The sequence below is a fragment of the Melanotaenia boesemani genome, chromosome 22 (genome assembly GCF_017639745.1).
Source record: "Melanotaenia boesemani isolate fMelBoe1 chromosome 22, fMelBoe1.pri, whole genome shotgun sequence".
In the NCBI taxonomy this organism is placed as follows: Eukaryota; Metazoa; Chordata; class Actinopteri; order Atheriniformes; family Melanotaeniidae; genus Melanotaenia; species Melanotaenia boesemani.
The window spans coordinates 17,812,492-17,836,933 of record NC_055703.1 but is presented as its reverse complement, the minus strand read 5'-3'; the positions used below and the strand labels follow the sequence as shown (position 1 = coordinate 17,836,933).

Sequence of the window (24,442 nt, the reverse complement as noted above, 5' to 3'; positions counted from 1 at the left end):
TTTTTATTTAGCAGGTTCTGCAGAAATAACCCAGTATTTGCAGAGCAAACTTTAAGGCCAAAATTCTGCCATCCAGGCAATGTATTCTGACAAAGACATCATCATTATATATATTTCTCCTAAAAAATTATCTGGACATGAAAGACAACTCCGAACACATTTTTCAGGGATATGGGGAAATGACATTTCAGTGGAAGCCTGTTTTATCTGTAATTAACTCCGAATGAAACTCACTTTGCTGCATTTCTTTTAGCTGGTTGTTCAGCTCTTCTTTCTCACTGGCCAGGTTGGCCACATCCACTGTCAGAGTGCGGTTGGACTCTTCCAGCTGTAAGACAGACAGGGCACATATTATTTAGTGTCAGCATTGATATAGTAAAAAGCAAGAGTTGTCATATTTTGATTTTTAATGGCATTTTGTGGATTGTAATATAATGAAGATTATTCGTTAATTTCCATCAGAGATTTGCATCGTGAAGATGTATATTAGTGTTGTGGAGAACCACATTAATAACAAATTCTCTTCACAAAAACAGTAAACTTCTGTGATTTTCCACCAAAGATTTGATGAGTACAAATTTTTCAGGCATTTATTTATATGAAATGTATCAATGGTTCAAACTACAGAAATGATCTCCCCAGAAAACACTCACCTGAGACACTAAGAGGAAGTTCTAATTAAAAAACTGTTTTACAGCCCAGGCCACTGTGGCCACTACTGACTCAGGGTAGGCTAATACACAGGACTGACCTTAGTCCTTTTTTTTAATCATTGGTTAATTTTAATGTTTTGATGATGATACGAGTATGTTTCTCAACTAAGATGCATTCTCTTTCAATGACACTGACTTACTATAGTAGCTGTTGTTTCAGCACGGTGGACAGCTGTATTGTTTGCTATGTAAGAGATGTTTCTTACAGTAGTTGCAGAATGTTTTGGCAGTAACCCTGTTTTCAACCATGCTGCTGTGCACTAATGTATATACGCGTGCACGTGACTTGGGAAGTCCCGGTGCACACCTGAAAACAAGGCTCTCCCAAAAGCCCCGGTGTAATTTGAACCCTGCAAGTAACTGAATGTCCAGTCCATTGTGATGAAGCACCACTGCATGCATCAACAGCCGACCCTTACCCCGAGTAAACGAGTTCAACTTGTTCAACTTAAGCACAACCCAATAGGTCAACAGAGCAGACTGTGTATATTACCTTCTTGTATACTGTATGCATCCATTTTTGGGGGTTGTTATAGGTTTTATAATATAAATCAAACAGTTCTGTGGCAGATATCTTTGAGCATAGCACATACTCTATCGTAAATTTAAAAAAATGTGGATGCAAGAAAACTATCATTTTCTGATCAGTCTGAAATATTGTGTTTGAATGACAAACTCAGCTTCGTGGAGACACAGGTGACTTATCTTACCGAGGTGATGGTGGCCTCCTTGTCGTTGAGCTCCTGTTTGTGTCTCGCCATCATATCTTTGATCTCTAGCTCCCTCATGATCTTCTCCTTCTCCAAAAGAGAGTACTGCTCTTCAGCAATGGATCGAGCCAGGTGTTCAGAATCAGCTTTGGTCAAGCTGGTTTCCAGCTGGGCAGCCAGAGAATCCCTGCAGGGGAAAGAAAGCATGAACCATTAATATATTACCAAACTGCTGGAGCTGAATAAGCCTTTGAACAGCACTGAATCCCTATCATTATTATCCCAGTTAGAAATTCCCTGCCTATAGTGTGACCATATGTTAATAAGTCAATGACATTTTTGTCATTGACAGTCTTTCCAAGTTAGAATTAGACTGAATAAGTTTGTTTAAAACAGTTTTTGGATTTAGTGTGTCTGGAACTGCTGCTAATTTGTATTAGTCATTTGGCTGCAAGATTAATTCCGTAGGGCAAATTACACTAATCTGGAAAGTCTGTTTCATTCTTAAAAGTACAGATAACACAATATCTGCTTTGTTTTGCTGAATATGAGTAACTGGAACTGATATTTGACTGAAAACAAGAGCTTGTGCTTTATTGTTTCGCCTACTATCCACTTATATTTTGTTCTGTCGCATTGGCGTGTTTATGTCTCATGTTGCATTAAACACATTTCCTTTCTTCTTTTGCACATGTTTAGAAGATTGTGTTGTTTAAGTAGGCAAAGCTTCACAGCCACAGTTACCTTTCCTCCTGGTATTCTGCCAGTCGCCGCTGAGCTTCTTTGTACTGTTTATTCCTCTCATTACACTCATCCTTCAGCTCACGGACCTGTGTCTTGTAAAGGGTCTTTGACAAAAACAACATTAAATCACTTAATGTCACACACAAGGAGTTTTTTGTTTAATACATGTGAAATACTGGTTTTGAAAAGGAAAGTTTATTTAGTAGAATTCATGTCTTTGATATATATTTTTTCACTAAGATGACTAATCATGTTAGTTGGGCTGAATTTTACATATTTGGCTGTCAATGTCATTTGACAGAGAGAAAAAGGAGAGTTACTGTGAAATACTGCTGTGCCTCCAGCTGGTCCTTCAGCTCCTTCAACTGGCCATCAGCTTCTTGCTTTTCCCTGAAATGGCATGAAAAATCTGTCAGTCCCTGTTGAGTGCCAGCTGAACACCAGACCCTAGACAGCCAAAAATATTACAATCCAAATGCTGCTGTTCTGTGCATAGATTATGGTTATTATATCAGATTTTCCACATATGATTGTAGAGACAGAAAACATTAATATAAAAAATTATCACAATATCAATAGAAAACTACATATATAAGTTATGATATTACATTATATTGATATCCCATTCTTTTAGGGAAGTACCCACCAGTGTGGATGCATATTGTGCTTGTTTTGTGTCTAAGTCTGACCTGCGCAGCTCCTGGTTCTGTTTCTCCAGGATCTGCTTCATGTCCAGCAGCTGGTTGAGCTCCTGTTTGAGCTGTTTCTCTGAAGAGCGAAGCACAGAAACCTGCTGGTTCTGTATCTTCAGTTCGCTCTGGTTCAAACTCCGCTTATGCATCTCGTTCTCCAAGCGTAAGGTAAGGTGCATTACCTGCAGACAAACAGAGCTATCTGTTAAGCATTGAGACATATGGGCATCAACTTAGAGAGCAAAGATATGCAAGTAATTATAATTTATCGTACATGACTGAACTAAAGAGTCTCAAAGATGTAATTTTATATCCATTTATTTGGTTCCAGTTGTTTCTGCACCACAAAATATATATACACCTAAAATATATCTGTGACATAGGATATGCATTCAAGAACAGCTGTTATAATTATAAAATCTGTTGATACTCCCTATAATAAAAAGAAAAACACACCTCTTCAGAGAGTTTCTCCTTCTGTGCCTGCAGCTCGTCCAGCTTCTGCTGTGTCTGCTTATAGTCACAGTCCAGCATGGAGTGATCCTTCTCCAGCTGCAGCAGCTTTCCCTCCACCTGCAGCTTCAAACTGCGCTCCTCTTGCAGGGTGCACTCCATCTCTGGGCCAAAGGAAAAAACAAGATATTACCTCACTTCAGCAAAAAATAAACACTTTCAACTTTCAATAAACTTGCACTAAGCACCAGAAATTTACATTTAGTAAAGTACCTAAAGACAAATCTATTCCTAATCTATCAAATTGTTGGACGCTATAATTACAGTACTTGCAAATGCTAATTGTCAAAGGTTTGCTTTATCAATCAATCAATCAATCCACTTAATGACTTCAATAACTGGCAGGTTTCTTTTGCATCTTTGTCTTCCTTTTTGTCTGCATGTCTGTGTACAGTTGGCTTAATATTTTGGAATCAACTACTGCTTTTTCTCTTCCCACTTGCCCACCTTTTAAAGCTTCAGATTTCGCCTCCTCAAGGGACTGGTAGATTGTATGTTTATCTGCCAGCTTTGCTTTGGTGGCTTTGTGTTCTGCCTCCTCTTGCTCCAAACTCTGATGGAGTGACTTGAGCTTGAACGTCAGGTCGATCTCTTGGTTGCTCTTTTCCTGCAGACAAAAATTGATGTTAGTGTTCTGGCGTGTTATTATAGCCAAGCCTGGCTATTAAACTACAAACTTAACAACAAAGACGGTGACCAACCTTTTCAAGATCATTGAGTTTTTTCTGCAGCTCCTTCTTTTCAGTTTGGACTTTGGACAGAGAGGATTTCACCTCTTTCACCTCCTCTTCCAGACCAGAGACACACCCTGAGAGGGAGAAGAAGGAATTAGGTGAAAAATAATAAAGAAAGATTTTGAAGTGACCTGTAAAACTCATCAAGGTGCAAGAATTACACCGAGTTCCATCTTGAGACAAACATGCAGTGAATTAAATGAATGCACCTGAACTGTTCAGTTTCAGACATTACATAATGCACCAGCACATGTTTGGCATCAAATTTGTTGAAAACATGGCACTTTTAAGTTTATTTTTCTTCTCCCACACTCCACCCACCAAGAGGTTTTCACCAACATGAGGAAAAAAACAAAAAAATGTGAGGTATTGCAGCAAACAGGCATCACTGTTGTTTCACCACATCCCCTCTGAATTCAGTAGCTGGCTTCTCTGCATGGACAGAACACGTTTAAGTTTCCAAACAGCATCTCACAGGAGGTTCTGGCTCTGGTTTTGCTTTGACTTTTACAGCCTCTTGCTTCACTCTCAACCTTTATAGCAGAAGTTTCCATCTATGATCGGACATTTCCCATGACCAGGTCCAAAAAACGGTTCACATCTAATACAGCTCCAAGTTGTGTAATGGTTTTCTCCCAGAAATGAGGAGATGTTTACTGGAGTAGCTCTGAAGGAGCCCACGAAAGCAAACTGGAGTATTGGTAAATCATTTTTTGTTTTCTAAAAATTTTAGTTATTTTACCAACACAACAGAAGTTTGCTTGAACTTAACAACCATACTTTACTGATGTTTGATTGCTTATGGATTTCTCTTATAATATTAAAATGTATGACAAATTAAGAAATATAGATCCAAATAAGCCATATACTCAGTTCATTTTAATACCTGCTATTATCAAACTATAAAAGAGAGCCATGTCTCACCCTGCAGGTCAGTTATAGTTTCTGTCCTGAGGTTGGAGTCTCTTTTCTCTTCCTCCAGCTCAGCTTGCAGGCCTCTCAGCTGCTTTTCCAGCTCCATCTTGCTGTTTTCCAGGTGGCTGCACTTTGTCTGCATCTCCTTGAGGTTGACCTCAAGGCTCTGGGCTTGTTTCTGCACCTCTGCTTGACTCTTCTTCAGCCGCGCCACTGCTTCCTGCTCAGACTGAAGTACAGCATTGACATCCTCGAGCTATAGATAAAAAAAAAAACAAAAAAAAAAACAGATAAGGTTGTACTTTTCCTCTATAAGCAAAATGTGGTCAATGTAGCAACACAATTAGAGATGTTAAGAGGAGAAATTCTGTTATTTTGAATCAATGATGAATAAAAGATGGCCTGATATCAAAAGGTTTGTAGTTTTACTTAATATATCTCAAATACCTTAAGTGAGATCAATACTATTTACTCCCTTATATAACATATTGTAAATATTTTATGTTTTGGTTTTGGAGATTTTCTCCCATGCCTTCTTCAAAAACTTTTGTCTTAAAGTTTTGTCATATTATCAGTCTATCTTACATGTGCTGCTATTATGAGATCTATACATAGATTTTTCTTTATACAGGGGCTAAGCACTGTGAAGGCAAAGACAAAATTTCAGCCCAAGCCTCTTATGGTAGTCCTTCGTCTGTTTGAGCTGTATATATAGGATCAATATTCTGTTCTACAGGCAACTGATTTTGTTTTTTTTTTTTTTTGGTTAGAGGTGTAAAACCTTGTCCAGTGTTCTCTTCTTAAAATTATTTATTAAACAACCCAGTGGCTGTTGATGGGTGAGAAAACTCGAGAAAATTCTGAGCAGATTCAAATCCTTTAAATTTGCCCATAAAGGCTCCATCCTTACTTGTTTTTGAAGCTGGATGTTTTTGTCATTGGAGATCTGTGAGTGCTGGTTCCTCTTCTTCAGATCCTCCAGCTGGTCCCTCAGGTTGTTTACTGACGAGCAAACAAAGGAGGTTAGTATTATTTTTTTAAATGACACATTGAGCAGAGGCTGTAAGTACAACAATCTCCCATAAATTCCTCAAGTATAATTAAAATATTTAAATACTCGTGTCAAAAAATTGAAAACATGAGTATGATTTACAAAAATACACTGATGTCTTAAAAGGCTGCTAAATTAGTTTTGAGGCGCTCACATTCATTCTCCAGGCTGCGTTTTCTGTCAGCTTCGATCTCCACCTTGCGGAGGCTCTCAGCACTCTGGTGCTGCAGCAACGCTCGCTCTCGCTCCAGCTGCCTCAGTGAGGCCTCAACTCTCTGCCTGCTGTTCATCTGATCAGAGAAACATTCACACTTAGTGTAAGTGGGGGACGGGACTGACCTACATCACCATCTCAAACATGGTGAACGAGTATCCTTCCATCTGTTCTTACCTCCTTATCCAACTCTTTAACCAGCTTGTCTAAACGGTTGGTAGCATTTCTGGGGAGAAAAGATATTTTATTATATCGTAAAATGATGAGCGCTGGATGTTAGCTGATATTGATCACTGCATATCGAAAAAGCAAAAAAAAAAAAAAAACATATTTCCTGACAGACAGCTGATCTATTCATGTGCTGTACAACTCGATCCATAAGACAAAAAGGCACTGAGAGGTTCTTCAGTGTTACGACGGGCATATGTCAGACTAGCTTCCTCCGTGATGATGTTTTGTGACTGGTCCTCCCTGTGTGCGGTGCTGGTGTTGGTACAACAGTCTAATAAGGTAACAGGAAGGTGGTCCCTTTGTATTTTGTCTTACAGACAATTTACAAATTCTGAATATGACAAAAATTGTCACTTTAGGTAAAGTCATTAAGGATGAGATACATTGGGTTAAATTTCAGAGAGTTACATGAAGTTGAAAGGATTAAAAAAATGACCCCTGGCAGTTCTGATGTTAAATGTTTTGTGTTGAGCATTTATACCAACAGCTACAAATGAACAAGCTAAAGATCGATCTTTAGCATGTTCATAGACCAACCTTTTAAATGTTGTATTTTTATTATTATTATGTGTGCTTGTGTGTTCGGTCATACTTGCACTTTTGCTCCAGCTCATCTTTGGCCTGCATCTCATGGTCGAGCTGCTCCTCCAACTGATGAAGCTTTTTCTGCAGCTGCACATGTAGGCAGACAAATAACAAGAAAGTAAAAAGAATATTATCACATCCATGACCATATTTCATGCTCTGTCTTGTCTCTCCTACAGACACAAACCTCTTTCTTACTGTCCAAAGAGTTTTCCTTATCCTCAGAGTTCTCCTTACAGTCTTCTGAATCCTCCACAGAGCTACTGCCTGTTGTCCTCAGCAGCCTGGAAGACAAATACAGGTGAGAGTCATAACTCTGTAATGACTTCACTATGCCAGACAAAGTTTTTCTTTAACCAAAGGTTCAAACTTCTACTCCTGAAGTCAGCCAATTTTTTTATAACGAGACCTATAAAGCCTGCTGGCTCATGTTTGTCATTATGTTCATCCAAACAAAGTTTATATGAGGTAACGGCCACCACTGAGAAAACATCTATAATATTCTGAAAACAAGTAAGAGAATGTGTCAGCTTTACTTATCTTTTAGCTACAGTGGCTCTGAAATGAAAACACAACTAAACCAAACCAAATGGACAACAAAATAAAATAAAGCAAAAAAATTTAACAAAAACAAAAAAATAAAACGTCATAAAATTGACTAAATTTCTTGAAACACTGTAATGACTCAATACTCTGCAGCCGCTTGATGACAATGGCATTTACAACAACAATTCTGTCATAATGATATAATTCACAAATGAGAACAGCCAACAATTCAGCTGGGTGAGAGGTATCATCAGTCAATATCTTGTTAATATTTATGTGCTATCAGGAATTTGGAAGCTGCATTGCTACAAGAGCAAGCCAGTCATTTACTGAAAGCTTTATTGTTATGACCTTGTCTCTGGTTAGATTAATATGCCTGAAAAGACTAACAACTGAATCTTCATCATGATGATTGCAAACCTAAATCATGCCACAGGTACCCACGATTGATGCATAAAGCACTAAAAAGTATTCATAAATCCAATAAATAAACTGTTATTTTTTCTGTTTTGTTGCAAGCAGAAGTTGGATAGGAAAGTAGGATGAATCAAGAGCAAAGGTGGCAGTAAAACAGACTGTCAGAACAAGGCAGCAGTGTGGAACTCAAACAGTGATACAGTGTCTTGACTGCGGTAAGACTGTTTTAAAAAGGTATGGGCGTCAAGAGGTAGTTTTTTTTTTTCCTCTAATTCTAGGCACAGCTATGTCAAAGCTTGTCCCCCCAAAACAGAGAAGATATACAGTATAACTTTCAAATATAATCCCAGCATCTAGAATAAAATTAAAAAAGTATGAAAACAAAAGTAAAGTTAAATTCCTTGGAAAATCACAACACAAAAAAACTTACTGATCCTCCTTGAAATAAGTGAAGCCGATAAATGGTAGCTGGTTGCCCACGAAGGCTTTGGGTGGCGGAAAAGTCTCAGCATCTCCTTTATCCTCCTCAATGTCATCAAAGTTACTGGTGTCTATGTCTCCGTGCAGCTCCGGCACAACTGGGGCCACAGCTGGAAGACAGAAACAGAGTCATGGAGTAAAAGAGGGTGAGGAGGAGGTGCAAACCAGGAGAGAATGAGGTGAAACAAAGATGCTGTTTAACATTAATGCCATATTCAAAGTTTGAACTATTCTGAGGGCATTTAAATTTAAAATACTTTATTTAAATTGCCTTAGCACTGAATAGATTTTTTTTTATTATTTTTCTTCCACATGTTTAAACAACCTCTGTGCCAACTTTGGCACGGCTTGTAGTAGCAGTAAGTTTTCTGCAGGCTGGCGTGAGCTTGACACCACTCCTTTTCCCGTACAGTGCTCGCTTTGTGCCCCACACACAGTTGCCTTTCACAAATGAAGCCTAACCACGGCAGCAGAGAAGCCTCCTTCTACTCCCTTCTCTCAGGAGCAGGCACACTTTAAAAAGTCTGCACAACATGCAGACAAAATACGTCAAGGGGCCAATCAGATAAAACTAAGCTAGTCCTTTAGTCTATAAATAGATTGTAATTAAGAAAAAAAAGGAACCATTATGGATCAAATTCCTCAGACCAGTGCAATTCTGGCTCTGAGCAAAGAGCTCATTACTGTTGGGTCAAGACACAACCCCCAGTGTGACAAATGTGACTCGGTGATGGTGGAAAAAATACAGCGAAAGATCAAGCAAAGGAATGAAACAAATGAGGGGGGAATAAAAAAGAAGAGACAGAAAAAAGGCCAAAGTGTGGTGAGACAGAAAGAGACACAGAGGCCTTGTGGCATGACTTCCCAGAATGCTCTCTGATAGCGGGAGAGTAATGACAGACAGCCGTGGCCACAGTGAGAGTGAAAGAGCAGGAGAAACCCTTCGAACTGGGGCGCCCCTCTCATTAGAACAGGCCACATGGCCTGCCCCACCCGTCGCTACGGGGGATGCTGCCTCCCATCCCATCCAACATCCAATCATCCATCCATGGCGTTGGCTTCTTTGCTCTCAACCAGACTAATGCTTAATAAACAAGTAGATAACAGTGTAAACTGAGCCTGAACAGAGTCAAAGCCACACACAGCAGGGAGTCATGTCTTTCTTAAACCAACACAAAGGCACAGGAGTACATTCAGGCCTGCAGGATGCCAGAATGGAAGCAGGATCATGTTTGGAGTGTGTGTGTCTGAGAGACAGGACATGCATGTGCAAACACGAACAGAGCCGGGTAGCACAGCAGTGGCACAGCAGTGGTTTCATGTTCTAGGCTGCCGGGCTCTGATCAGAAGTGTCTTTGGTTGCTCTAATCAGAGCCAGGTGAAGCAGAGAGGAGGAGAGGAAGCAAAAGAGTCTGAATGTAATCACAAGCAGACACAAAGGTCCGGTTCAAACTTCGAATATATATGCTTTTCTTATTCTGCCTTCTTTTTAGTTTCTGCTTTTCTTGTAAATGATTATGTAGTAACTTAAACCAGATAAAAGAAAACTGATTTCTTTTTTCCTGAACAAAGCAAGGAAATGTAAATGTCATTTATTTATTCATTTTATTTTTTGCCAAAGGAAACTGGTTTAAGTAATTTTTCAACTTTCATTGATGCATACTCGTTACATTCTTTGTAATACACTCTGTAATATCCCTTATTACATCTTGAAATAAACAAACCTATGATAACAATATTTTTTTTAAAAAAACTGTGGAAATTGTAAGCAAAAACAGTAAAATAATTCCAACTTTGTTTTAAATAAAAAACAAACAAACAAAGGAAACAGACTGAAAAATATACACCCCATGTTTTAAAATGGTTAGCTGCTATGGGTTTGCTTGTATTATATTTTCTTCATATCTATATTTTTCTTAGTATTCCAAATTGTTTGGAAACATGGAAATGATCTAGCTTTCATCATGATCTATCTAACTGATATAAATGATCTATCTAACTAACAAAAGACTGATAAATTTTATACCAAAGTGTCTGCAGTTAACTTTCTATGTATTATAACTCAATTTCACAGGTTGTTTAGACTGTCAGACAAAAACTGTTCCATAATGTGTCTCATTTATTGATAAAACTGCTAATTTGAAAAGCCTCTCCATTCTTTTACATGTGTATTTTTGGGGATTTACCCATATGTTGCTATTTGTCCAGCAGGATCTTTGCATAACACGAGCTGCTTCTCTGCACAGCATCCACTCATATAATGTAAGGTATGAGTGGGAGCATATGGAAAGCATGTGCACCATATATGAAGGCTTACTAGCTCAGGAGCTGGAAATAAACTTCAGTCTCTGGCTAAAGCAAAACAGATCTGCAGAGGAATGGGCTGAAGAGGATAAGACATAAATGGCAACAAGAACAAATTGCCACAGATGGAAAAGAGGAAATTGTACCTGCACTTTAGGGATTTAAGAAGGCACACATTTTTATATATATAAAAAATAAAAAACATGCATTTTTACACACTTACTCTCACGGATGTTGTCAAAGGTCCACTGGTCGTTCTTAAAGAAAGGATGACGCTTGATTTCATCTATTCCAGTGCGGCCCAGGCGAACTTTCCTGCACAGCGACAAGATAGAGGAGTCAGACTGAAAGCAGAGTTGCCTCAGTGTGAACGCAAAACTCACCCCACCCCTCACCTCCACCCACCATCACTAACATGTCATCCCAAACACACAGAGCTTAGTGGAATGACTACTCTGCACTGACCACAGTGACCAGCATGGAGAGCCACATGACCACTGGTGTAAAGAACCTCCTCTATTCAGGCAGACCAGAGATAATATAGTTCCAGAGTGAGATCAGAGGGCATAAAGAGACATCAACAACCCTGACTCAATGCAACTACTACAACTTCCCTCCTTCTCTTCTCTGTCTCTCTCTTTGCTCCTTGGCCTCATCCCCCATGCTCTCCCTCCTCCACTCTGGGTACAGAGCTGAAGAGGGGTGCGGCAGTTTGGGCTTGCCACGTGTGGGACATTCCAGATGCAGCCAAGATGAAGAGAGGGCAAGAGTGGGGAGGAAGAAAAGGAGAAAGGTCAGGCGTGAAGTTCTGTTTCTCTGCCCAGAAAATTGAAGGAGCACAGAGGAAAAAGTTGAGGAAGAAGTGAACAGTGAAATGGAAACTGGCAAAACAGCGGAGGGGAAATTAAAAAAATTAAGAGAGACAAAACCATATGAAGCAAAAAAAACATTAAAGAATCTGAAAATGACAGAGTGGTTGTGGATACATGAGTGATTCAGCAAGATGGGAAGGCAGTGACAGAGCATGTGGGTAAGTGTATGTGGTCAGTGTGTGTGTGTGTTTGTGTGTGAAGATGGAAAGCCATACACACATGTGAGATTCTGTCTGTGGTGAGAGAATAGTGAGCGAGAAGGTAAATAAACTGAGTGAGGGGAAAAATGAAAGGCTGCTCTGTATGGAAGCAGAAAAGGGTCTGTGTTTGAGCCCTCTGAGGGGCAGGGTCACTAATGTAAACAGGAAGTGGTTTCAGCCAGGAGGGAGTATGGGGGGCACAAAGAAAGAACATGACCCATACACTCATTTATGCAATTTCTACCTTTAATACTGATGTATTAAAAAATAAAAATGTGCAGTCCTTGTATTGAAATGGCAAATAATAGCTAAATCGTAGCTGAACCGTAGACTTTTTTTAAAGACAATTTTAGCAACTAATTGTCATCATTACAAAACTTTCTGCTCTTCCAGAATTTACCACAAGTCTGATTCTTTAAAAAAAAAAAAATTTGATTTTTACCCTCACAGTAACAACATACAATCCAAACGGAGTCACATAACAGCACAAAGTGAGATAACCTGGTGGCTCCTGTATCCAACTATCTAAAGTTGTAAATCATTCATTGAATTCTGATAAATAATGTTTTAGATTCTTTTAAAATTCATTGTACAAACCTGTCAGTGAGAAAGGCACAGATGAGATCTTTAGCATCCCGAGACATCTCTATGTCATCTGGGAAGACCAGTGAGTTCTGGTGGTTCATGATCTTCCCATAAGTTCCAACGAGGGACTCGGCATAGAAAGGGGTTTCACCTGTGAGAGGGGTAAAAGGTCAAACCTCCAAATACTGATCCACCAACAGAACAAAATATACCTTTCACAGTATAATGCTTAATATAAGAGGATTAGTATGAACTGCTATAAAGCAAGAATATGATCAGATTGATTTAGTGACTGCAGCCTCAAACTAACAATATTAAATACATAATATTTCTTTGTAGAAACATGACTGCATAAGTAAAAGGAAACTTACCAACTAGCATCTCATAGATAAAAACTCCTACAGACCACCAGTCACACTCTCGACCATAGTGTCCTTCACCACCCTGAGATTGGAGCACCTCAGGTGAGATGTAATCTGGTGTTCCTACAGCCGTGTCGCAGCGCACCATACCTGTCTGCAGACACACCATACACATATGATCATGTACAAACTGGACTGAATATGAGTGAAAAAGCAGCCAAAGAACGTTTTTAAAAGACATTCTGAAATCCTGTTTAGCTACTGATCAAACCAGTTTTTAGAGTTCAAGTGTGTAAAAATACTTGTTGAGCTTTCTTTTGCAACTACATGACACCATCTGTCTAACAGCAGATTTCCAGAGAGCTCAAATAAGTAGAGGCAGCTATTCTGAAATTGCTGTGGTGAAAACAAAAGGATGAAAACAAATCCTGGCCCGCAGTGGAGGCAGACTGCTGCTGAACTCTAGATTGGCTGCTTAGCACAAAAACTTCTAAAACCTTCAAAGCAGCCTGTAAGAGCGTAGCACTAAGCGCCACTTCTACTATCTGAACACCTGATGGTGCAGCAGAGCCCTTAAAACCTTTCCTGAAATAGAAATGAAATTTCCACCCATTTCAGCAGATTCACTAAATGTATTTTCTTCACAAAGATCCTGGTAGATTTAAAAATCACAATGACAAAACTTTATAATCAACCTACCGAGTCCATCTTCATGCAAGTGCCAAAGTCTGCCAGTTTGAGATGTCCATGCTGGTCCAGCAGCATGTTGTCTGGTTTAACATCTCGGTGGATGAAGCCCATGGAGTGGATGGAGTCCAGCGCCAGCACCACTTCAGCCATGTAGAAGCGAGCCCACTTCTCTGGGATGTCATAGTTCATGGTGAGGGTGACCAGGTCTCCTCCTGGCATGAATTCCATCACCATATAAAGGTGGCGATCATCTTGGAAAGCACAGCAAAGCTAAAAGAAGATGGGATCAGTCACTACTCAGAATGTGAATATGTTTAAAAATATGACAACACAGAGAGTGTCTATGTGTCTTTAAAGGATCTGTGCTCCTCTTCTATAAAAGAAAGAAGTCAAATAAATTGGAATCACCATTGTTATCCAAAAAAAAAAAAATCAACATATTTCTCATTTATTGTAGGTTATTGTCACCTAATATTAAATACTGAATTTGTGTGTGCTATGGTAATCACATTGATATTACTTACTACTTTTCTTACCTAAATGATTTTATTCTATTTGATACTAATAACAACAAACTTTCTTTTTAAAATCTGTAACATAATCATCACATTACACGATATAGTTTGGTAATCTTTATAATTGCATATCTATTAAAATTAACTTTCTCTCCTACTATTTTTTATTCTCTCATATTTATATATTGTATCTCTGTATGCAGTTTGTTAATCTGTGAACAGACTGAAACCCAGAAAATTTTTATTTTTATGTACCTTCGGCCTTTATTTCTATCTTTCGGAGGGGAACAAATTCGATGATGAGTCCAATATTGAGTGAGAACACTGGAATTAACAGCTTCAATGTTATCTAAAGGGGCAACAGTCTGCCTCAATGTGAAAGCTCTTTGTGTTTTAAATGTCTGACAACATAATAGAAGTGATTCAATCAGCGATAGACACGTTTCTGACAAATAACAGAAGGTTTGCCCTGAAATCTTGTCATAGATTAAAAAGCTGCAGGAAGGCAGCGTCTTAAATGCTAGTAAGAAGAGAGAGTGCCTTCTGGACAAGGGTACAGTGATAATGGAAAAAGAAAATGTAGCACAGAAAATCTCTGTGAAACTAAACCAACTTTATTTTTCTACATATTTAGATTAGAAGTAGTGGCTGGCTCTGCTAAAGATGGATGTAAACAGTTGCGTCCATACACTGTGCCTTCAAAATAATCAGGTTTGAGACCACTACTTTCAGTCAAATACAAAAAGAAATCCTTTACCAAAACAATGCTATACTGAGAACAGAAACACCTTCTACAGATAAAATATTATTATTTCTACTTGCTAAAGTTACCTTTTTGACCTGGTATTAGTACATAAGTATAGTAAACATATACGTCTTTACTTTGACACAAGCAACTGCACCCTTTAATTAATTGTCAGCTGTTTTTCAGTTGCTAGCTGCAACTCTCTTCCTCATGTTTGGGCCCATTCCAATTTATTAATCTATTAATCTATTCTTATGGTTAATATAATCTAATAAAAGAAAAATACATGTATTTTATAATTATGGCTATAAATGTATTAATACATTTGACTATTTGGAAGATGGTGTTTGTAATTGCAATAAGATGTGTTTTCACTGTGTGTATTTAATGGAGATAGACAACAACAGTCTGTTGTGGGAGGCCGATGATCCTCGAGCGTGAATGCTCTGCAGAGAAAACAAATGTTTTTGCACACCTGGACTATCCAGGGACTGTTAGAAAATGCCATGATGTGCCTCTCCTCCCAGAAAAAGGCTGAATCAGACCGTTTAATCATCTCAAACTTGCTGAGCTGCTTCATGGCGTAAACTTTCTGAGAGGCCTTGTGACGGACCTGCGTCAGAAGAGAGGAGGCGGTGAGGCAAAAAAGAGATGTTAAAATTTAAATGATAATCACTACACAAGGACAATAAGAAGGAGATTGTTGGAATGTCGCAATGACAAAGATAACACCAGAGACACACACAGATATGGGAAGCTGTAATTGTAACACATCTATACAAAGGAATGCTTAAACAAGATTTTAAGCACAAACACACACAAGTCCTTCTCTACTTCAGACTTCATCCCCCACACATTGAGCCTGTCTAGACTTGTTTCTACCATCAAACACTCAGCAGATACCAGATCCTACCAACACAGGAGGCAGGCATTTATACAACTCAGACTTAGTTTTTACTGCCAACTTTAACCTTAGAATCAGCTGAATTAATAATAATTCTGATTTATCCAAAATACAAGATGTAAATGTTTCAATTCTTTTTGTAGAAGGCTGCTCCCTCTAGTGGTTAATAAATACCTGCCTTTTGATACTAGCTTAAATTTAGAAACAGATGGAGAAATTCTTCGTTGCACTGCTGTTTACAGGTTGTTAATAATTAACAGGTACAAAACCAAAGTCACACACTTGGCTACTGGACCTTTACAGAGAGAAACATCTCACCAGCTGCACTTCTCCGTAGGCTCCTCTCCCGATCAGCTTCACTTTTTCAAAGTCTTCAAGCTTTACTTGCAGTTCTCGCAGCTGACTCACCAACTTTTCATCTGCAATAAAGACATACATGTTACCACAGAAACACATAGGGTCAACCTGCCTTCTCCTGGGTTGAAATATTTCAATTGGCATTTAAAATAGCATTTAAAGTTCCTCTAGGTTAATTAATCTGAATGTTTTCATGGCAGGTTTGAAGAAGATAAAGTAGATGGCAAGTAGCTAACAGTTTAAAAGAATTTTTGCAAGGCTGATATAAATTTTTGCCATAATGGCAACATTTTGGCCAACAATGTTGGCATGTATATGGCTTTATTATACAAAACAGTAACAAACGCTGGTTAGAAAACATGATCGCTTTAGGACAAACATGTTGTCCTAGTTTTACCTTCAAGTCAGTCAGAACCAGACAGTAATCAAAGGCCATCAGTCCTCAGACCACAGAGATGATCTGTAGTAAAAGCTTTTGCATAAAATGAATTGCTCATACAAGACATCTGTATAAGATGGTTTAAACCATAGCCTGCAGCTGTTGGCCTTTTTGGATAAGTATTTTTTCTTCTTCTCTTTATGGGTAGAAAGTTATGTTACACAAGAGGACGTTTATCTGGAAGGTGGTGCTTTTCATAACCTTGACAAGAAGCACAGATAACACGCTCCCACACCATAGTTATGCACTGGCTTTCAAAGAATTGCTTCATCCAGCAATTTCACATTCCTGTCCATTGTTTTCCATGTTTTATTTAAACTACCTGAGCAATCTTAGATAGAAATGGGTTCCTCTATTAAATAGATTTCATGTGAATGCATTAGGTTTACTGAACCTTGGAAAATCAAAGCTCTGCTCCAAATGACATTAAATTTAGTTAAACAAGGCTAAAGCAAATAATCGTTAAAACTCGTTCAAATTGCTGGGAGTAATAGATGATCTCACAACATGACCAAACATTTGTCAGTCTTCTCAAATACAATCTGGAGGGAAAACTTCAAGGGGGTGACACTTCCTTCAAAGTCTAGTGTATATGAAGTAAGTATTACAAGCCAAGCATGATCATTTAGCTTCTTGTTCACATTCAGACATAAAACTACCCCATTCTGTCTGAAAACAGAATGTAATTATATGCTAATAACTTAATATTTTATAATATCGTAAAAAGACAACATTGCAAATCTTTCTTTAATGCCGTTTTTATCCAATGTTCTTTCGTTTTCCTTTTTCTTTTGTTTTTAATGTTAAATTATGCTTCTTATTTTCTGATGTTTCAATGTCTCTGTAAAACACCCTGTCATTAAATTGTGCTATACAAAAAAAACTTGCCTTGCCTATAAGTGCAAGTTAAAATCAACCACACAAGAAAGGGAAAAAAATAACATATAAACAAGACTAAGGAATGTCGCCATTATCTCTTGACTCTGAGATTATTTGTCCTGTAGTCAGACAAATCACTGCCAAATTCTGTTTGTCAATCATGGAAGCAGTATCTTCCAATAAAAAACAAAGAGCACAACTGTCCATCTTGTCATCAGTACAGAGACAACATCATTCTGATGCATTGGGCACATGGCATAGGAAACACATTTGTTAAAGCACCATTACTGCTTAACTACAGCCCTTTTTACATATCGATTGCACCTTTTTGGTCCATCTATCCATTTTCTATCACTTATCCGAGGGTCAGGTTGCAGAGGCAGCTGTCTAAGGACCATGGCCTCGGATTTGGAGATGCTGATTCTCATCTCAGCTGCTTCACACTCGGCTGCGAATCGCTCCAACGAGAGCTGAAGATCACGGCTTGATGAAGCCAACAGAACCACATCATCCACAAAGAGCAGAGACCCAATCATGAGGCCACCAAACCAGAACTCCTCAACACCTCGGCTGCACCTAGAAATTCTGTCCATAAAAGTTATGAACCGAATCTGTGACAAAGGGCAGCCTTGGCAGAGTCCAACCCTCACTGAAAATTAATCTGATTTACTGCTGGCAATGTAGACCAAGCTCTGGCACCGGTCATACAGGGACTGTACAGCTCATACAAGGGGGTCCAGCACTCCATTCTCCCGGAGCAACCCCACGGGAGTCCCCGAGGGACACAGTCAAACGCCTTCTCCAAGCTCTACTATCTCTGGGGCTGAGGTCGCTGAGGTGGTTTAAAAAGCTTCTCGGTGGCAGGGCTCTGGGGATAGATGAGGTCCGGCCAGGTGTTCCTTAGGGCTCTGGATGGTGTAGGGCCATCTTGGTTGACATTTGTGGACATCAGTGACAGTTCCCCTGGACTGGCAGACTCCAATCCCCCTTCAAAAAAAGGGGACCGGAGGGTGTGCTTCAACTACAAGGGGATCACACTCTTCAGTCTCCCTGGTAAGGTCTATGCATGGGTTCAGGAGAGGAGAGTCTGTCGGGTAGTCGAACCTTGGATTTAGGAGGAGCAGAGTGGTTTTCATCTCGGTCGTGGAACACTGGACCAGCACCTTTTTGATTTAAAAGAAAAAAAAAACCTGCTGTTCCTCCTTAGTGATTTATACATGCCAAACGGAAGCTGCTTAGTGTGTGCTTACACACATCAAGCTGTTGTTGTACAATCAGCGACAGCAACCAGAGTAGTGTGTTCCCCGATGATGGCTTGCCCTTAAACACCTTGTCCATTTTCATCTAAATATATGGTTTAAATTATTTTAATACATTTTAAGTCACATTTTAAAAACTGACTAAACTTTTTATGCATTTGTATGAAACACCTGGATCTCTTACATCTGTTTAGAAAAGCTTCTATGTTTTTGTTCTTTCGCAGGGCAGGATAGTTCAGATCATGGGCCAATGCATTCATGGAATCCTGAAAGACAGAAAAAAACAAACAAAAGAAATCAGTTTTGTTAAAGACTAGAAAATACTGATATTCATTAAATGTAAATATGTGATTTACATGCTTAACAGTCTTTGTTAAAAAGGAGTTTTGCATTCTCAAGTAACATACAGAGGAAACACATATCCAACAATAAAAATTCTCATTGGGTTTGGCTGGATTTTTCACTAAAGTGTTAAGCAGCATGAAACTGAAGTCCCATTTTAAAGCTGAAAAATAGTCTTTTGAATCTTTCAAATGGGCAACCATGACCTTTGGCTGACTGACACACGCTTGCTAAAGTAGATAAATGAAGGATGTAATGGGAGAAATAGTTACATTTTGGTCCTATGAGTTCTATAAAATGTAACATGAGTTGGAGGAAAAAGTGAATCACTGATGTGGCAAAAGCAATGACAGCTAATGCTGAACATTCAGACATAACAAGTCATGCAACTAGAAAAACTAGTCGGGGTGATGTTTTTACAGACTCCAGCCCAAAACACACAAACCATCCACCAGGCCCACCAGCACTCACACATAAACCCCTCCATATGGTTCAGCACAGTGGGACTGTGGCAGCATCTGACTAGAGGCTGAGGTCTCAGTGGTGTCATCAACTTTTAAACCAGCGGTGTTGAGTTTCATGTAGATCTAAAATGTCTCTGTGATCCAAATGCAAGGGGCTGGCAGAGGACTTGGGCAGGTGGGTGGGTGGGATTAGGGTGTGACCCTCTTCCCCAAACTAGGGGTCTAGTGGAGTCATCCAGCAGGTATGTGTTTAGGAAAGTTTAGCCACGGCAGTATCTATCAGTCTGTTTGTTCGGGGACATGTGGGAGGGTGGACGGTGGCATGTGGAACAATTCTACACCTTTAAATAGCAGAAATGAGGAGCGATCTCCCCCCATAGACGGGTGGAAATAGACCTAAAAGGCTCTGAGGCTATTGTGGGACAAACAGCTTATGAGTCTGGATTCAAGCTGGGCGCTTGAGGATCTGTGATCATTTTACACAGCTTGTGTGTATGCGGGTCTCTTATAACCGTCATGGTAATGGCAGCGAGGGGTGAATTCCACTTTCAAGAGTCTGAGAGATGTAATGATTTGTAAACACAATCTAATTTTAAGAAATATTTAGAAAGCATTGGGAGTCTTTGGGGAAGGTGTGACTAAATCCTGTGACCCTACTCTCGCATGACTTACCAATGCTCGGCGAGATCTTAGCATATTTACACAATGGAAAGGTTGCCTGTCCCTTCCATCCAAAATCAGCTTCTCTCTGCATCAGCTTTTTAAAATAGCACCCATAATAACTTTGTTTCTAGACATCAGATGATAAAATTCTGTATGTAAAACCGTAAAACTATCTTAAACTTCATATTAAGGATAATTAATGGCAATAAAGTCCCACTCTGATTCTCATTTAAAAATCTAGATTATAATTCTGTATCCACATTTTATCATTGTCTAAGAATTTGGTTGTTAACTTCAGTCCTCAGAGAGGCTCATTAAATTTTAGAACTTAGAATATTATAATCTTCTGTGGGTTGCGGTTCTGTATTTTGTCTGGTTTCTATTTGAAGTTTTATTTTCTCATGCTGTTCAGTAGAGTTTATCCCCATGTGTATTCCGTTTATTTACTTCCTGCTCCTCTGTGACAACCTACTTTTTATTTCCTGATCACTGAATAAAGAACACTTGTTCTTCATTTGCAATTAGCTCCCTCTGTATAAACACTCTTTGGTTTCTTTTGCTTATGACACAACCAAATGAAACCAAACCTGTCATAAGGCATGGATAAGAGGACTGAAATGCAGCCTCAAGGGCAAGAATTGGGATGATGTGGAAATAACATCTTATTTTAAAAAGGTTCAGTGGCAAAATACCTCCTAAACACAAGCATTAGAATACTAAACAAGGTAGATTAGAATCTGACATATAAGTTTAAACAGAACAAGGAATCTCAAAACACAAAGATAACAGACCAACTTGAGGAAAAAAAAAACTAAAAACAGAAATCAGACGAGACATAGTCCAAAGAAGAACCAAAATCCACAGATCAAAACAATTACTTTGATTAAGAATGTGTGGAAATTTAAAGAGATACTGAGGAGGCCAAAAGTATATTTAGCTTCTTAATGCCCGATTTTCAACAATATTTTGCCAAATGTGACAAAGTTTCAACTGACTTCACCAGAGTGTAAAGTTTCAATGTCTAAAATTTACAGTACATATTAGCACTGTAGTCTGCCATGTTTGGTCAACAAACTGCCTTTTGAGCCGGCCTCCATATTTTCAGCAGCTATACGAGTTTCTCCCACATGCTTAGAAAGGCATAGAGCGGTTTCATTAGGCTGCAACCTGATTTTTAGCCACTACAGGTCACTAAATCCTAAACATTGTTGTAACTGTCAAAGAGAGAGGTGGATAAAGATTTGTTTTGTGTATTTGTTGGATTGTGTATGAGTTTTTGAAACATCAAAATGTAATTGTTTAAAAATAATGAAAATGTTTGTTACAGTTTAAAACTAACACTGCAAAATAGTGCTTTAGTCTATGCTTAGTGTTGTGGGTCATGTGACCAGTTTAGCAAAAGACATGTGTCATTGTGGGTTAGATTCAACTTGGATGCAGAGGAAAGACATATGTCTGATTCAGCACGATTCTGCATGTGGTCCAAAAAGGTGAACATGGTACTCAGTCATTATTGCTAATGCTTTACTGTTTGCAATATGTTTTTTTTTTTATCACATTTTGGGATTTCTGTCATTCATCTTATTTCTGGGATGCTAATATGTTTGAACCTGCTTCAGTGACGCACGTTAGCATGAAGCTTGAAGAGAATCGAAAATGCACTGTGTGAAAATGAACGTTATTTATTTTGTAGTTTTCATGGTGTCCAGGGAAGAGAGACGAGAGTAAAACAAAACTTTCAAAGACATCAATGTGAAGCATGGACCTGTTCAGCTGTAATTGCTCCTTTAAAGAGCGTCTACTCGTCCGAATGAGTTAGAAAGATTTGTCCAGCTCTTTGGCACAACACAGCACTGAATAAGATATCATCTTGGGCACTTACACCCAAAATGATATTGTGTGATGAAATCGAGATCTTGTAATTAAGCAAAGAACTATTATAGAGAGGGAAGACAAAGCACTGCCTGTAGCACCACATGACAGCACCTGTGTCCTACTGGAATCACAGCAGCCTGACTTCCACTCAATTACGATGTCCCATCCTGTTTAAATTTATGCTTGTGTTGTTCTTACTCTCAGATGTAAGTCGCTTTGGAGAAAAGCGTCTGCTAAATGACTGTAGAAAAATAATCCAATCAGCAAAGCTTTACATTTGCTGGCCCAAGCTGGACTGAGCAAATGCAAGAGTTGTTTTTGTTTTAATTTTCCAGTTGGTTACATGATTAATTTAATGCTTAGCTAATAATGCAGCGGCTCAAACAAAAAAAACAGTAAAATAAAACAAATTTGTTCTATGGAAAAACAAACAAACAAAAAACACACAATACAAAAACAATTGCAGACAAACAGGAAATGGTGATGTGAGGTCAAGGCAAGTTATCTCATCAATTCCAGGAAGTTACTTCAGCTTCCTGCGTGGTGGCTCCCTGCATTTGGAAGCATAATGACCATTGTTATGTCGACTACAAAGCTGCTTATAAAGCCAGCCAAAGCTGACTGTACAGATACAAATCAAAAATGATAATTGTTGAGATTTGGCTGAATGTTGGCAAAAATACATTCACATAATTTTTCCGCTTATGTCACCATGTGAGTTGAGCTGGACTTGATCTAACAGCCGTGGCTTTACACTGGCTTTTACCTATGACTCGTCAACACTCAAAATAGATATGGCTCTCTCTCACGAGCAACAACATAACATCTCTGAGCTGTCTCGTGTATTCATCATGTTATCTTATTGATGGTCCAAGTATCTTATTGACTGTCTGAGCTTAACTTTGCTCAAAATGTGACCAAAACAGGCCAACTGAGAACCATGGTTGGTGGACTTCTGTTAATATCAAAGCTATATGAATCAACTTAGTAACTAAATTTTAAACTATTTAATTTCCTGATCATTTCCATGAGTGTAGACAGTGCTATGTAATGCATGTATATAATATGTTAATCTAGTTTTAAGAGTTTCCATGTGTGTCCCATGTGCTGCACAGTGGTGAATGTAAAAATAATGCAAAAGAGAGCTAAAATTTAGATATTGACATTATATGAAATCATGTCAAGGCAGAGGGGCATTTACAAAATCTAATCCATAAACCAGGTCAGAAGTCATGTCATTTAGAGAGCACACCAAGAGATTAAAAGGTAATCACAAGCAGGCACTGAAGAAAATGCGAAACAAACTTTGTTGTTGATCTCATGGATTGTTTCATTTGAGTAACTCTACATTTCTGTGAGTTTATCAGCCCTTGTATAATTGTATCACAGTTTTCCTTCATTCCCCATTATATAAATCTATTGTAAGTTTAAGTAGAAGAATAGTTCCTTCCAGACAGGAAAGGTGGCTGAACATTGAGCTTAGGTGGGGCTTTCCTCCACTACACATCTGATTAAAAGCCAAAGGAAGGAGAGGTTTTGGTGAACACATGTATTAACCAACCGTTCGCTCATGCTATAATAATATATACTAAATCAGATTTCTTTCTCTATTTTTAGATTACACACACACACACACACATATACATATATACATACATACATATATATATATATATATATGTATATATATATACATATATATATATATATATATCCCATATTTCTTTCCCACAACCATATCATTTCCGGCGATCTGTGATCATGACAGAATAATGACTCATAAATATGGGTGTAACTTAGAAAGTCTGACACCAGTAGGTTACCTGTGCCAGACCCCCAGGGGAATAAAAAAAGGAAACTCACTAGAAGGGTTTCAAAGTTCAGAGCCGACTGGGGATTCCTCATCAGGGACTCCAGCTTCTTCAGCCGGCTTTCCAGTCTGCTCTCCGCTCCCAGCATGATTACAGTGAAGTATATCCAGTTAAAATCACATGAGAATGTGAAAAAGAAAAAAACACCTGTGGCTCTGTGTTTTGTCCCAGGCTGGCGGTCGAGGCGCACTCCTTCCTCTCCTGCTCGACTCAACTCCTCATGTCTGCTCTCTTCTGTAAACTGCGGCTGGAGTTATCAGGTTAATTATTCAGCCAAAGTAAACCGCCTGAGTTTCATTAATAGCTCACAGGAAAATTAAAGTCGAGCGGTAGTCTCGAGCGCGAAAGAAACTCACTTTTCTCTCTCAGGTGCGTCTCGTCGTTGATAACAGCCAGGTCGATGGAACAAATTTCGGTCGACCGCAGAGTGTCTATGACATGCCACTGTTGGGTTACATGAAAACAGAGCGGAGGTACTTCCGGTTATTTCTGTCAAATTAAAAGTCAGGCATTGTCTTCCACTTTTAAGGTAAAGGGACGATTGCGTTTAGAAATTTTTAAGATAAAAACA

At 38.8% G+C, this 24,442-nt stretch overlaps 1 protein-coding gene across 4 annotated transcripts in view; it reads right to left on the bottom strand.

The window, feature by feature from the left end:
- LOC121634166 (rho-associated protein kinase 2-like) overlaps positions 1-24,318 on the bottom strand; it is a 31,108-nt gene extending 6,790 nt beyond the window's left edge. For 2 of the 4 annotated variants that reach the window (XR_006009196.1, XM_041976669.1), the window contains exons 1-23: positions 23,864-24,309; positions 18,841-18,922; positions 16,041-16,141; positions 15,294-15,431; positions 13,568-13,828; positions 12,878-13,022; positions 12,519-12,657; positions 11,073-11,164; positions 8,496-8,655; positions 7,290-7,386; positions 7,110-7,189; positions 6,464-6,512; positions 6,227-6,362; positions 5,932-6,023; positions 5,031-5,277; positions 4,074-4,180; positions 3,820-3,979; positions 3,316-3,476; positions 2,857-3,041; positions 2,488-2,557; positions 2,168-2,271; positions 1,424-1,610; positions 235-328 (exon numbers count right to left, since the gene is read on the bottom strand). Coding sequence is in view for 1 of the 4 variants with exons in the window: in XM_041976669.1 (XP_041832603.1) it covers positions 235-328; positions 1,424-1,610; positions 2,168-2,271; positions 2,488-2,557; positions 2,857-3,041; positions 3,316-3,476; positions 3,820-3,979; positions 4,074-4,180; positions 5,031-5,277; positions 5,932-6,023; positions 6,227-6,362; positions 6,464-6,512; positions 7,110-7,189; positions 7,290-7,386; positions 8,496-8,655; positions 11,073-11,164; positions 12,519-12,657; positions 12,878-13,022; positions 13,568-13,828; positions 15,294-15,431; positions 16,041-16,141; positions 18,841-18,922; positions 23,864-23,959 (2,983 nt within the window). In the remaining 3 variants the exon portion in view is untranslated. Of the gene's footprint in view, positions 1-234; positions 329-1,423; positions 1,611-2,167; positions 2,272-2,487; positions 2,558-2,856; positions 3,042-3,315; positions 3,477-3,819; positions 3,980-4,073; positions 4,181-5,030; positions 5,278-5,931; positions 6,024-6,226; positions 6,363-6,463; positions 6,513-7,109; positions 7,190-7,289; positions 7,387-8,495; positions 8,656-11,072; positions 11,165-12,518; positions 12,658-12,877; positions 13,023-13,567; positions 13,829-15,293; positions 15,432-16,040; positions 16,142-18,840; positions 18,923-23,863 lie in introns of all 4 variants that reach the window. The other 2 variants (XR_006009197.1, XR_006009198.1) reach the window with 2 other exon arrangements.
- Positions 24,319-24,442: the final 124 nt, after the last annotated feature.